The sequence below is a fragment of the Sminthopsis crassicaudata genome, chromosome X (assembly GCF_048593235.1).
Source record: "Sminthopsis crassicaudata isolate SCR6 chromosome X, ASM4859323v1, whole genome shotgun sequence".
Lineage (NCBI taxonomy): Eukaryota > Metazoa > Chordata > Mammalia > Dasyuromorphia > Dasyuridae > Sminthopsis > Sminthopsis crassicaudata.
In genome coordinates, this window is record NC_133623.1 from 4,321,220 (window position 1) to 4,336,186 (window position 14,967).

Sequence of the window (14,967 nt, forward strand, 5' to 3'; positions counted from 1 at the left end):
CCACCCAACTGCACATCTGTTCTAATAATAACGGGCTGCCTTTTTTTTTTTTTAAACAGAAGAAGCCCTCTAACTTAGGGGAGGATTCCTGCCCCTTCAGCTTGGGCCTGAAAAACACCGAAAGGCAAAGCAGGCAGGGGCATTTCTCAGAATTCTTGGCTGGGCTGGACAGCCTTGGACACAGTAGGTGAGCAGTAAGGGTCATCTTAGCTCATAGGGGAATGGCTGAATAAATTGTGGTTTGTGATTGTCATGGAATATTATTGTTCTATGGCAAATAATAAGCAGGATGCTCTCAGAAAAACCTGGAAAGTCCTCCATGAACTCAAGCAAAGTGAAATGTGAAATGTACTATATACGAAGGAATAGTGATGTTCTGGGATGACCAGCTATATACATTACTATACTATATACTATATACTATATACATTACATTATTATATACATTACTATTCTCAGCAGTACAATGATCCACAACTACTCTGAAGGACTTATGATGAAAAATCCTATTTATACCCAGAGAAGGAACTGATTGTGTCTGAATACAGATTGAAGCATATTCTATCTCTGTCTCTCTCTGTTTTCAGGTCACAAACATGACATGTTGACCTTCACACAGTATTCAATATATTCTGTTCAAGACCGCAACAAGTATATTATACGTTGTTAAAAATTTTCATAAAATTGAGTGGATGTCTGTCAGTTGGGGAATAGCTGAATAAATTGTGGTATATGAATGTTAATGGAATATTATTGTTCTATGAGAAATGACCAGCAGGATGACTTCAGAAAGGCCTGGAGAGACTGACAGGAACTGATGCTGAGTGAAATGAGCAGAACCAGGAGATCGTTGTACACAGTGACAAGATTATGTGATGATCAACTGTGATGGACTTGGCTCTTCTCAACAATGGGGTGATCCGGGCCAATTTTAATAGACTTGGGATGGAGAGAGCAATCTGCAGCCAGAGAGAGGGCTGTTGGGATTGAGTGTGGATCACAGCATAGTATTTTCACCTTTTTTGGTGGTGGTGGTAGTGTTTGCTTGCTTTTTATATTAATGTTAACGTTTATGTTAAACATATGCAATATTTCTCTCAATATTTCTATATTTATCATGCTGCACAAGGCAAATCAGATCAAAAAGGAAAAAAAAGAGCAAACAAACAAACAACAACAAAAAAGGTGAAAATACTCTGTTGTGAGCCACACTCAGTCCCCACAGTGCTCTCCCTGGATGCAGATGGCTCTCTCCATCACGGAATTAGCCTAGATCACCTCATTGTTGAAAAAGAACCCCATCAGAATTGATCATCACATAATTTTGTTGTTGCCACATACAATGAGATCCTGGTTCTGTTCACAGAAACTCTCTCACTATCTCTTTGTACACCAATCAATCAGCTTTTACTAAGCACCTACTGCCAGATATGGTGCTAAACACTGAGGCTACAAAAAGAGACAAAGTACAGTGCCCGCAAGGAGCTTACAATCTAATCTTCCAGTCCAAAGATTATTTTCCTTGTTGGAGAAAGTGATAGCAGGCCCAGCCTTCTCTCATCACCTTATGCACCTCTCTGAGCCTCAGGCAACTTCCAAGAACTTAGCTTATAGTAATTATAGTTAGAATTGCAGTCTCTCTTGCCCACACCAGGAAGTTAAGAAATCCACTGGAGAAACCACAGACCTTTCTCATACTCATGCACACGAAGTATCTTTGTGCAAATATCTTACAGTTTCCTAAAAATAAAGCCATTTCACAGTTATTATTAAGTTATTATTATCAAGATTTTAATAATAACCCTGATGTGGGTTGACTTAAAAACATTAATTATATATACACACATCTTTCTCAGCTATTCGGAATATGTGAGCTTGTTGCTACAGTTAAAATTGCCTCCTTTTCCTGGGCCTCAGTTTCCTCTTCTGTAAAATGCTCTCTATGGCCTATCCCAACACTACTATTCTATGATCTATAACAGGAACAAAACAACCTGTCTGTGGCTTTGGGGAAGATGACAACAATAATGAGTGTTACTATTTTCACCTGCAATTCTTTTCATATGTTATCTTAATTTTTTTATCCTCACAAGATAGCCTAGGAGGTAGGTACTGTTATTATCCTCATGTTACAGTTGAGGAAACTGAGGCAGAGGTCAAATGACTTGCCCAGGGTCACCCAGCCACTAAGCATTTGGGGTAGGATTTGAACTCAAATCTTCCTGACTCCAGGTCAAACCCTGTGCCCACGGGGGTACCCCCAGATGCTTACTCATTCCTAAGTCTAAAAAAGGCCCCCACTAAAAAATGAAAGGAAGGAAGGAAGGAAAGAAGGAAGGGAGAGAGGGAGGAAAGAGGAAAGAGGAAAGAGGAAAGAGGAAAGAGGAAAGAGGAAAGAGGAAAGGAAAGGAAAGGAAAGGAAAGGAAAGGAAAGGAAAGGAAAGGAAAGGAAAGGAAAGGAAAGGAAAGGAAAGGAAAGGAAAGGAAAGGAAAGGAAAGGAAAGGAAAGGACAGAGGGAGGGAAGGAAGAAGAAAAAGAAAAAATAGGGTTGGCTAAGTCACCTCCAAGGTTCTTTTCCCTATAATGGGTTCACCATCACACTGAATCAACGCCCTGGCAGTGCCCTTTAGCTTTAGCTTTGTGCTCCCCAATCCTACATGAGTTGATAAATAATAAAGATGAATAACGACTTTCTTATATCATTTTCTGACAGGGGGTCCATGGAATCTGATGACTGTCCTTTAAAACACTGAGGGTTGACACCCGCCCAGGAAGCCAGCTCAGGCCCAATGCCAGCCTCAGTGCCAGCTCCAGTGCCAGGGCAGAAGAGGAGGCTTCTTCCACAAAAAGGGGAAGGAGCTTTAGCCCTAAAGCATAAAGCTGAATTACGATGACATGAAAATACAAGAAGCTGCTTTTCTGGGGGATTTTCCCGACTCCAATCCCCACTGCCCGGACAGCCAACACAATGGAGGGCCATCGCTACAGCTCCTTCCCCCTCAGCACTGGGGCCTTTTGACAGCCCTGGGAGGCCAGGCTCTCCTGGAACTGTGGAGTGATCCCTCTCCTCAGCCCGGGGTGGGGGGCCCGGAAAGCAGTTTCTTTTAGCAGCATGAGGCCGTCTCATCTCTCAGGGCCCAATTGAAAGGACAGGACCAAGGCTTCTGGCTGTGCACTGACTCACCTGAGGCCGTCATTTGGGCCAGGAAGAGTAGGAACACGGAGGTGGCGTCCAGCTGCAAGTGGCCCCATTGATCATCTCCTACCACGGTGGCGCAGGTGTTGGTGTTGTACTTGGCGTGGAGACTGTCCTTGGTACTCTGACTATATTTGAAGGACTCGACTTTGTCCACCTGAAACAGAACAGGTAGAACTAGAAAAGCTCCAGAACTGGAGCCTTGGGACCCCTTTTCCCCTCAGTAAAATGCTCTCCTGCCTTGGATAGGCTGGTAGTTCCCTTATGTTTTTTCTAGGGTCCCTCAACATTTGCTAAGAACTGCTGAGTGCTGTGCACTATGCTGGGCACGGGGTGGAGGAAGCAGTTGGGGGAGCTCTTGGAGCTCACCCGGTCTTTCTGAACTTGAGTATTTACTGGATACAAAATACTACTAACTGCTCCTGCACGTGTCCACATCCCCTCCCACACCAGTCAAGGCTCCTAAGGCCAACAGGCTTCGGGATGTGGCCCCTCCAAATGGGCTGCCATCACCTCAGACTCAGTCTGGTTCAGCCTGACCCTGCCATTTCCTTCCCTTAGCTGGGCCCTGTCCTGCCAGTGTCTCAGGCTCGTTTGTCTCCGTCTCCTTTATCAGTCCCCACACCCGAACCTTGCCCTGTGGATGGCATCTGACCCTCTGTCTCCACTCATGGCTCTACCTTAGAACAGGCCCTGGACACCTCTCACCCGCACTGACATACTAGTCTCCTAGTTAGTTTCCAATGGCTTCTAGTCTCTTCCCTCTCAGGTTAGTTAAATGCTCAGCCTGGAGTCAGAAACACTTATCTGACTGAGTTCAAATCTGGCCCCAGATGGTTCTTAGCCGGGTAATCCTGGACATGAGACTTGATGCCATCTGCCTCAATTTCTTCATCTGTAAGGTGAGCTGGGCAAGAAATGGGCAACCACTCAAGTAATCTCTGCCCAGAAAACCTCACGACCAGCATCGGCGTGCTAGGGCCCATAAGGTTACTGAAACTCAGACACAACTGAACGACAGAAACTGAACTATCCCCAACTTCTATGTACCCCCGTTATGACAGTGCAGTCCCTCCCTGAGGCCTTCTCAAGGTGCCGCCACAGTCCCACCTCTGAACTGCTGCTTTCTCTCTTTCTCCCAGCTCCTGGCCTCTTTCCACTGTCCTGTTCTGGGATCTCTCCACACAGGCAGAGTCTCTTTGGGTGCCATGCTTTCCGTGCACAGCCTGACAGCCCAGAGCCTGGCCCATAATTATCCCAGCCCAAAGTGTCACGGCAATGACAGGGGAAAAGCTGATTGGGGACATTTGTCAGCTGTTCTCTCAACATGTGCTAAGACCTTCAGAAAAAAGCTCAGAGAGAGCAATGCCTATCGAATGCCAGTTATCCCTGCCACTCGAGGATGTGGAGGGAGAGAGGGACAAAGCCAGCCAGGCGTGCACCAGGGTGACCCAGAGGGCACTTGGGCAGTTTGGGGGCCACAGGAAAACAGCCCCAAGCTCTGGCGTCCTGGGACCCCACTTCTGCCACCCAAGAGAGCAAGTGCACTAATGAGAACTGATGAGAACAGCCTCTGTTCCTCTCAACTTAGAGCCTGCTTGTTGGAGCCAAGGGCCTGGACTCACCAGCTGGGCCAGGGTGGGCGCACAGGGGGCAGCTCCTCCCTAATGGGGGCCCCTGGTAATGAGGCCCTGGGCAAGAAGCGGGGGTGGCTCTTCTGCCACTTCCCTTCCTTCCGTTTTCTGTCTTTTTCACTCACTCTCTCCTCATCTTCCTCTCTTTGTCTCTCCCCTTTCTATCTCTGTCTCTCTCTCCCTCCTGTCTGTCTCTTTCCCCCTCCTGCCTCAATCTCTCTCCTTTCTCTTTGTCTCTCTCCCTCTCCTTTTCTCTGCCTCTCTCTCCCTCCTGTTTCTGTCTCTCTCCTATCTCTGTCTCTCTTTCTCTCCCTCTCCTGTCTCTGTCTCTATTCCTCTATCTCTGTCTCTTCCTCTCTCTTTCTGTCTCTCCCCCTCCCTGTCTGTCTCTCTCTTTCTGTCTTCTGTCTCTCTCCCCCTCCATATCTCTCTCCCTCTCCCTGTCTCTGTCTCTCTCCCCTGCTATGTTCCCTCCACTCCTGTTACTAACAGTGATTCCTTGATCTGCCTGTGAAGAGAGAAGGTCAAGGGGAACAGTTGGTAGCTGGGCAGTCTGTGGGCGTGTTTCCTTCTATTCTGAGTTGGGAGGCATCTCAGAAGTCATCTGACAGAGGAGGAAACTGAGGCTCTAAAGGGGGCCATGATTTGCCCAGGGTCTCCAGGGTCCGTGGCAGGAATGGGATCACACTCAGCCCCATCATCTAAGGAGTCACAGCAAGCAGAGTCCTTAAGGCACCATGGTATCTTCAGGGCTGGAGAGAAAGAGGGGAGGCTCCCCTTTCAGGCCACCCTTTTATTCTAAGGAAGAGGGGAGGTCATGGGGCAGCCATTGGCGGTGCTGAGCCGGGGACGTCCGCAGTGGCGTACCTGTCTGATCATGCACTGCAGCAGCCCCCTCATCAGCTTCACGACACTCTGCAGGGAGGAACAGAAAGTTGGTCTGTTAGCCCATGTCCCGGGGGGGAGCGCCCTGATTCAGCCAGCGCAGCTGGTCCCCGACCTTTGCAAAGCACGTAACTCTATCCCCACCGCGGACTGACATGGCATTTGCTTCAGGAGCACACGGAAGAGCATGGGGTGCTGGGAGCAGGGTGGAAAACTACTCAGACACGTCAGAGAAAGAAGGCAAGCCGCATTTGTCCCTGAGCTGGCCACTCAAAAGAGCCTGGGGGCCACCCCCTGAGCTGGCTGCCCCAAAAAGCTGAGGGGCCGCCCCTGAGCTGGCCCCCGGCAGGAGGGAGTTGTCTTGCTGAAGCCTGGGAGGATAGACGGGGCCTCATAGCCCCTCACCCCTTCTTCTCCCAGAGCCAGGAGCTGTGTTGGAGACAGCTCAGGAACACCCACCTGGACCTTGTCCAGGGAACAGGGAGCTTCAGTTCAGAGACAAGTGCAGGGGCACCGTGCCCAAAGTGAAGCCACCCACTCCTCCTTTAGTGACCCTGAGGGCTGGCCTCCCCAGCCAGCTGCCCCTCGTGCCCCACCGGGGCCTGGTTCGAGGCTCTCCTGAGGAGCCCCTACTCGGGGCCACTAACACCCCAGGCCCCAGGCCAGGGCCATTCAGACAGCACAACCCTCGTGCCCGAGCTTGGAGCCCGGCCCCACTTTGTAAGCAGCTTTTGTCCCAGGCCGCCAATAGAGCACAGCCAGGCAAAGAGTGGAATGAGGGCTCGGGATGGGGGGGAACCAAGGACATCTGGGAAGCGAAGCTTACTCCCCACTCCCGCTGGGGACACAGATGATGTGGGCTGGGGGGCAGGGAGAGGGAGGCTCCCAATGCCACCCCCAGCCAGGGACTTCAGGAGTCTTCCCCCAAAGCCATGGCCCTCCCTCCAGAAGGCAAAGGGAACACAAGTGTGTCCTTCAAACTCGTCAACAACCAGCAAGGACTCTACAGCTGTGGAATTAGAGCCCAAGTTCTCTCCATCTTGCCCACAAGGAAGAGCTGCAGGAGGCATGTCATCTGGCGTTGGTCAAGCACTTTGGGGGGTGGGGGGGCTTGGAAAGGCTTCCCCTACTCTGTGAGAGGCCCCACACAGCGCACCCCACGGCACTGCCCCAGGGGTCATGTCTGCTGGCTCTTTTCTCCCTTACCTGAGCAAGGCAAATACTGAAGTGATTGATATAGGTGCTCTGTCTCTGTTTCTTGTCTCTGTCTCTATTTTTCTCTGTCTCTTTCTCTGTCTCTGTATCTCTTCTCTGCCTGTCTCTCTCTCTCTCTCTCTCTCTCTCTCACACACACACACACACACACACACACACACACACACACACACACACACACACAGCAGGATCCATGCTCAAAGGAAATTACAGGCCTGGGATGAAGTCTTTCCAATATTCTGTAAGAAAGCTGGCTCCTCTGCCTATTCCCCCCCTCCTCATATCTCTACCACACTGACCACGCTGTGCCATCCAGCCCCAAATCCTCCCAGCTTGGTCACTAATGGCATAGCCAGGGAACTTCACGGCCCATGGAGGGCACCTTCCATCCCTGTAGACTCCACCCATGCCTGACCTTATAAGGTCAGACTGGAGATAGCAAGGGTCTCCTGACCCCCCAAAGTGGCTGTGTGTGGCTTCAAGTGTCAGATGGACACTGAACTAGTACCTACTGGAGCGCCAGCTGGTCCAGGCTCCAAGAAAGGGAGTTGTTTTGAGGGAAGAAGGCAGGCTCTTGGAGTCCCAGGTCCTGGTTGGCGGGACTGGCTCTCAGGACTATGTGCCCTTGGTCAAGTCATGAGACCAACGGTTTCAAGCCTGGAAGGATCACAGAGGTCATCTAACTTGAGGAAAAGGATGCTTGGAGAAGTAGGGTGACAAGGGGCAGAGCTGGGTAGCATTGGAACTCAAGCCTCTGACCTCTAGATGTAGACGTGTTCTAGCAGCTCACTGGATGTATGAGCAGGGGCCAGCCGTCCAGAATGGAACATGCCTGGATTAGGTGTCCCGAGTCTCGCCCGCCTGCTCAGGGGCACGGGCGGAAGCTCGGCGAATGCAGCCCCCATAGTAAATCTTGGAGCAAAGCAACAGAGCCTGAAAAGGGGGCCCGGACCTAGGAAAGCCAAAGAAGCCTTTCCTTGTGTCCAGCTGCAAGAGCTGTGGCTGCTCTGCTCACGGCGCCCGTCCAACACGAGGGACTGGCCCCCCAAAGTAATCCTAGAGTAAATACGCCAGGCACAGTGAAATACAGTTATTTACTGGGAGGAAGCCGAGCTTTAGGAAACACCCTCAGGCCGCAGCACAGGAGGCTTTTGAGAGAGGGAGTGACTGCACTTGCCAGGCAAAGCCGGCTCATGATGACGCAGGAGCTGGATACAAAGGAAGAACGAGAGAGGGGAGTAAAAGGCCCCAACACGGCTTAGCCAACTTTGCTCGGTCCTGCCAGGTAAGTCCTGGCCGCCTCTCTTCCTCCTTCCTGTCCATCTCTTTCCAGCTCTTTGGACATCCAGCATCCCCAAATGAGTGTCCCAGGGTATCCCCAAGGAGGTGCCCCCACATGAGTGCCCTGGGATGTCCTTGAGGGGGTGCCCCACATGGCTGCCCCAGGAAATCCCCAAGGAGTTGTCCCAAATGGGTGTCCCAGCGCGTTCCCCATGTGGATGTCCCGGGATGTCCCTGAGTGGGTACCCCACATGAGCACCCCAGGGAGTCGCCAAGGAGGTACCTGTATGGGTGCCCCACAGTGGGCCCTGACAGAGTCTTTTACCTGCTCCAACTCATAGGCTTTGGCCTTGTCCTCATCGCGGTCGGCATTCTTGCGGTAAGCCAGGCCCAGGCCCCACACCGCCAGGATGCTGTAGACATTGTCCCGGACCCAAGCATCTTTCTGATCGCAGCTTGCTGGCAGTAAGCCAGTCACAGGGTTCTGCCCAGCCAAAAATGGAAGTCAGAAGAGGTCCCGAGCCTCCCAGGGTGGGGCAGTGCAAGCTACCTGGAAGGGCCCTAAGTTCCCCGGGAACTGGAGGAAACCTAATCCAGGAAATGGGCTCAGCATTCGGTTCTTTGGCTCTCCCCGCATTCACCTGTTGGGCTCTCCCTCTCCCTCAGCTGTGGCTCTCAACCACAACCCCTGTTATTCTCAGCCTGCAGTCTGGCCTTTCCAGCTCAGTTACTGACAGAATGACAGCTTGAGAACAAGTCTGGAAAGAACAAATTAGGAACCCCAACTGGCCGGTAATGCCCAGTACCCCAGCTACCGGCTGAGGCTGGTTTCTTCCATTCTTGGAGCCTCAGTTTCCCTCCTCTGTAACATGAGAAGGTTGGGCTGGGCGCTGTCCAGTCACTTATAGCTGTAACCCTGAGCCCATTGCCCCCCCGGGAGCCTCGATTTCCCTCTCTGCACCATGAGTACATTGACGTGATGCTCTGCCGAAGTACCTCTGAGCTCTGACAAAGTAAGACTACACCAGAAGGAACAGGGTAAGGGCAAAGGATCCCTGAGGGGGGTGACGCTCTGGTATTGGTGGGCCTTTTTCCGGAGCGAAGTGGGGGGAGGGAGGAGGAGACGGGAGAATCGGACCCCGGGAAGAGCAGCCCGGGTCTCCCCTCAAGGCTCCGGCCCCAGCCCAGCACCTCGGCCCCCTCGCATGCGCTGTCCAGAGAAGCCAAGCCAAAGAGCGCTAATTGGGCACCTGCTCGCGCCAGGCGCCGGGGAGCCCGAGCCAAAGGCAAGGGATCCCCAAACTTCAGAGACACTTAGAGATCGCTCCGCTGGGGCAACCGGCTCCAAGTCCAGCGGGGGAAACTGAGGCGGGGCGGAGCAGACTGTCGGGGCTGGTGTCTCGAGAGGCGCCACCACGGGGCGGATCCTAGGCCTCTCCCCCCCTCCCACCCCCCCTCGCTGTCACCTGGTGGCACAGGATGGTCTGCTGTACTAGGCGGGCGTAGCCATCCAGCCGAACTCCCGAGTTGCTCCTGCTCCTCATGTCGCCTCGGTCCGGGTGGCAGCGGCAGCGGCAGCGGAGTCAGCAGCAGTTAGTTTGCTGATGCCGGAGGCGGGGTTGCCTGAGGGCGGGCTTAGGGCGGGGCTCTTCCGTGGGCGGACCTTCCTGGGGTGGGGCGGGGCGGCCGCGCAAGCGAAGAGTCCACGGCCGGGACAGCAGGGGCGTGGCCCAAGGCGCAGGCCCTCTCCTCGTCTTCCCCGGGCCGGGCGCGCCTTCACACACTCCTTCACACACATAAACACACACACACACCCTCACACTCACACACACATACAAAGCGCCCCCGCCTCAGCCCGAGTCCCTTTTCTTTCTCCGTTTCAGGGGACCCCCGGGAGATGCTTGCCTCAGAACGCTCCAAGGGACCGACAGCCATTTCCTCTCTTAGAATCAGAGCGCAAAGTGGCGCGAAGCCCGACCCGGGACTTCTGAGCTCTCCCTTTAAATTTCGCGCAGGCCCAAAGCTGCGAGCTGAGCCCGGCTCCTCCCCCAAGACCCGGCCTCCCCTCGGCCGGCCTCCAGGCCGGAATTGGGAGACGGTCCCTAGGGAGGCCCGCGAGCCGAGTTTGCGGCGGGCAGCCCGCAGGGGGCAGTCGGGCCGGCCTGGGGCATGACCCACGGGCTTCAGCCGTGGCCTCCAGTCAGCGCCCCGGAATCCCTCCAGCCCCCGGCCGGCTGGCGCTGCAAGCGCCCCTCGGAACCCTAGCTCAAGCTCCTCTTGTGCTTACTTCAGTCATACGACCCCTTCATTTTACTGAGGCATGGGGGCGCCATGGCGCAGCCTCCTCTCCTCCCTCGCGCGGGAAAGTTCCCGAACCCCGAACCGCCGGGTCTCCTTTAGCCCTTAATGCGCGTTGGAAAGGGGAGAGCCCAATAGCACGCAGTTCGCCCGGGAGGGGGCCCCATTGTTCCTCACCAACCCGGCTGGCCGCTAGTCTGCGCCCCTCTCTCTGGCTAGGCCAGTCAAGGCTCATTCAGGCCCCCAGTGAAGCCCTTGACGACGATTCTGCCCTTGCTGGTTTTGGAAGGCACTTCAGCTACCATCTAGCCACCCTCCCTCCCCCCCAGTCCCCATCACAAAGCCCCTACCCCCCCCTTCCCAGCTCCTGCTTTCAGCTACTTGGCCCTTCTGCTCATGCTGCCAGCTGTAGCAGATGGATCGGACCCACACAGAACAAGTGCACCCTTCCCCAATATGAACTTCTCCTTTTTACCAAAGTGGTGATCATAAAATCAAGGGAGCCCAGAGGCATAGAGGAAAGGAAGGGAAGAAGTCATCTAGTGAAAAAGCCACGTTCTTCAGATGGGGAAACTGAGGACATGCAACGGTTCCATGACGGGATCAAAATCCCAGAAGGAGTAAATGGCAGAGCTGAAATTCCCACTCAGAAAGGTCACTGGGAATATACCAGAGTTCTAGGCTTCAGGGAGAACTTAAATGAAAGGGGTCCCTGATTAGCAAAACCTCAAAGTTATGCAAACTAATACTGAAAACTAAAACAAAGCAAATGGCTTAAGGTGAACAAATTCGGAGCAAAAATTTAGACAAAGCCCCATTGAACTCTGGGTTCAGACCTGTTTCCAGCATGTGGAAATTCACCAGGTAGGCCAGTAAATGTTTAACAGGCTGCTCTGGGGAAACAAGGACATATATGTAAGATTCTTTGAAGTTTCATATGTATCATTAATATCTTTTCAAGGTACACTCAAGTCTAGACAACAGATCGAGGCCAGACTTGCAGCCTTTGTTGATTTCCTAGATGAAAATGTTCCCTCTGAACCTTTCTCAGTCGCCTCTCCAGGTAAGAGCTGGCTGAAGTTCCTGCAACATGTCAGCACACAGTCATCCACTTTAGAAGGGGTTCACAGGCAAATCTTTCACAAAGACAAGCCATTCCTGTGCGATAGAGAGTATTTTTAACTAAGAGAGAGAGGAGGCAGGAAGATCCAAATTCAAATCTTACTTCTGATAATTACCAGTTGTATGGTCCTGGATAAGTCACTCTCTGAACCTTGTTTTCCTTCTCTGGAAAATGGGGATTATAATAGCACTTACCCCAGATAAGAATCTGTATAAAGTAATTTGCAAACTTTAAAGTATTATATCAATGTTAGCTAAGGACAAAAAAATTAACACCTTTTAAAGGAGCTAGAGAAGGAGATGGCAAACCACTCCAGTATCTCTATCAAAAACAAACAAACAAAACCAAACAAGAGTCAGACATGACTGAAAAAGGACAACGACAGCCACTGGCCACCCTTCACCAAGGCCTTAGTTTCCTCATCTGTAAGGTAAAGGGAATACCCTAGCTAGATCACTGGTATCAAAATCAAATAGAAATAGGATCCCTGCAGGCTGCACTTGGCTCTAGAAAGTCACACATTTATATTTTTCTGTTTCTGCCAACACATTAGAATCAGGAGCTACATTTTAATCTGGTTCCAACCAAACTCAAGAGTGCTTCAGGCTGTGGGCAGCCCATGCATGTTTGACACCTCTAAGGCTCCTTCTGGCTCTACAGTTATAGGCCTGTAATCCTCAGCATCTTTTCTTCTTCACAAAGTTGCCAAAGTGATATTCTAAAAAGTACGAGTCAGTTTCTTGCTCAATAACCTCCAGTGGCTCCCTATTATCTCTGAGATCAAATATACAATCCTATGCTGAGCATTTAAAGGATTTGACAACCTGGCCACCTTTAGAGCTTTATTAGACTTCGTTCCCCTTCATGGATTCTGTGGTCCAACCTCCTGACCCTTTTGGCTGTTTCTTACACACGACATTCCATATTCCAACCCCCCATGTCTTTTCACAGACTGTCCATGTCTGGAATGTGCTCCCTCCTTACCTCCACCTTTAGAAACTGGAATCTCTGGTTTCCTTCAAAGCACAGCTCCAGCATGTTAATAGAAAATAAGGACACCAAGTTACAGACAATGGATTTATCAAGACATGCAGCTGCAGAAATGAATCAGGTCCAAGGCTTTTGGACAGCACAAGGATGCAGAGGCTCATGACTTTTTGGCTTTTTTGTGATTTTTTTTTTACATAGCCCAAGAGAGGGGCAACGAGGTGGCACAGTGGATAGAGCACCAGCCTTGAATTCAGGAGGACCCGAGTTCAAATCTGGTCTCAGACACTTAGGACTTCCTAGCTGTGTGACCCTGGGCAAGTCACTTAACCCCAACTGCCTCAGCAAAAAAAACAAAACAAAACAAAAAAAAAACATAGCCCAAGAGGACAGCACATCTGCCTCAGCCAAGCTGTGATTAGATCACGGCGTATGCTGCTGATATCTTGTGAGTTTATGGAAAACCTTTGAAGGACATAAAACTCAGTGACAAAAAGGTCAGAGAAAGTAGAGGCACAAAATGGAGTCCCTCACTAATTAATTGTTCATGAAGTTGTGAAGAGTTCTGGAGAGCAATTTGGAACTATGCTCAAAGGGCTGTCAAACTATACACACCCTTTGATCCAGAAGTGCCGTTACTGAGTCTGTATCCCAAATAGATCATAAAAGAGGGACTCACAAGTAATAAAATGTTTGTGGCAGCAATTTGGATGCCCATCAGTTGGGGAATGACTGGATAAGTTATGGTATATGAATCTGATGGAATATTATCATTCTATAAGAAATGATGATCAGATTGATTTCAGAAAAGCCCAGAAAGACTAACATGCATTGATGCTAAGTGAAATGAGGAGACCCAGATCACTGTACATGGCAGCAACAAGATTATGTGATGATCAACCGTGATGGACTTGGCTTTTTTCAACAATAAGGTGATTCACGGCAATTCCAATAGACTTGAGATGGGAAGTGCCATCCCCATCCTGAGAGAATTATAGAAACTGAATATAGAGCAAAGCACAGTATTTTCATTTTTTTGTTGGTTGTTTTTCTTTCTTGTTTTTTTCCCCTTTTCATTTGTTTTTTCTTGAACAGTATGATGAATATGGAGAGATATTTAATGAAATTGCATGTGTTTGGGGCAGCTAGGTGGCACAGTAGATAGAGCACCAGACCTGAAGTCAGGAGGATCTGAGTTTAAATCTGGCCTCAGACACTTAACCCTTCCTAGCTGTGACCTTGGGCAAGTCATTTAATCCCAGTTGCCTCAGCCAAAAAAACATTGCACATGTTTAACCTTTATTGGATTGCTTGCTGTTTTGGAGAAGGAGAAGGAGGGAGGGAGAAAAATTTGGAACAGAATGTTTTGCAGACGTGAATGTTGAAAACTATCTGCATGTATTTGGGAAATTAAAATACTATCAGAAAAAGAAAAATAAAAAAAAAGGAGTCACTTTGGCCTAACAAACCTCACCTTCTAGTGGCACTTTTCCTTATCTCCATAGCTGCCAGTTTCTTACCTTCCCCAATTGCCTTTTGCTTTTTTTCTTATTTCTCTTAATAAAATAAAAGAGTCTTTTTTCCCTTATCAGTAGTATTTTAATTGGTTTCCAATTACATGTAAAGATAGTTTTTTTCAACATTCATTTTGGTAAGATTTTGTGTTACAAATTTTTCTTCCTTCCCCTCTTCCTCAAGACAGTAAGTAATCTGATAGTTATACAGATGTATAATCATGTTAAACATTTCCGTATTAATCATGTTGTGAAAAAAGAATCAGAACAAAAGGAAAAAACCACAAGAAAGAAAGAACAGAAATGGTGAAAATAGTAAGCTTTGATCTGCATTCAGTCTCCATAGTTCTTTCTCTGGATGCAGATGGCATTTTCTATTCCAAATTTATTGGAATTGCCTTGAATCACCTCATTATTGGAAAGAGCCAAGTCCACCACAGCTGATCATCACATAATCTTGTTATTACTGTATACACTGTTCTCTTGGTTCTGCTCATTTCACTCAGCATCAATGCATGTAAGTCTTTCTGGGCATTCCTGAAATCATCCTGCTGATCATTTCTTATAGAATAATAATATTCTATTACATTCATCTTCCATAACTTATTCAGCCATTTCTCAACTTTGGGGCATCCACTTAATTTCTAATTCCTTGCCACAGAATAAAAGGTTCTTGAGGGCCAGAACTTGTTCATTTTTGTCTTTGTGTCACCAGGACAGTGCCTGGCATACAGCAGGCATCTAATAAATGTCTATTACTTGATGGACTTGCCCAGGATCAGGTAGCTAATAAGTGTCAGAGATCACAGTTGAACCCAAGTTTTGCTGACTCT

At 49.8% G+C, this 14,967-nt stretch overlaps 1 protein-coding gene across 4 annotated transcripts in view; it reads right to left on the bottom strand.

The window, feature by feature from the left end:
- PHKA1 (phosphorylase kinase regulatory subunit alpha 1) overlaps nucleotides 1-10,181 on the bottom strand; it is a 50,954-nt gene extending 40,773 nt beyond the window's left edge. For 2 of the 4 annotated variants that reach the window (XM_074278634.1, XM_074278633.1), the window contains exons 1-4: nucleotides 9,679-10,180; nucleotides 8,538-8,696; nucleotides 5,699-5,746; nucleotides 3,186-3,354 (exon numbers count right to left, since the gene is read on the bottom strand). In XM_074278634.1, the coding sequence (XP_074134735.1) occupies nucleotides 3,186-3,354; nucleotides 5,699-5,746; nucleotides 8,538-8,696; nucleotides 9,679-9,756 (454 nt within the window). In that variant the 5' untranslated portion in view covers nucleotides 9,757-10,180. Of the gene's footprint in view, nucleotides 1-3,185; nucleotides 3,355-5,698; nucleotides 5,747-7,443; nucleotides 7,778-8,537; nucleotides 8,697-9,678 lie in introns of those variants that run through there. The other 2 variants (XM_074278632.1, XM_074278635.1) reach the window with 2 other exon arrangements.
- Between the last annotated feature and the right edge of the window lie 4,786 nt (nucleotides 10,182-14,967).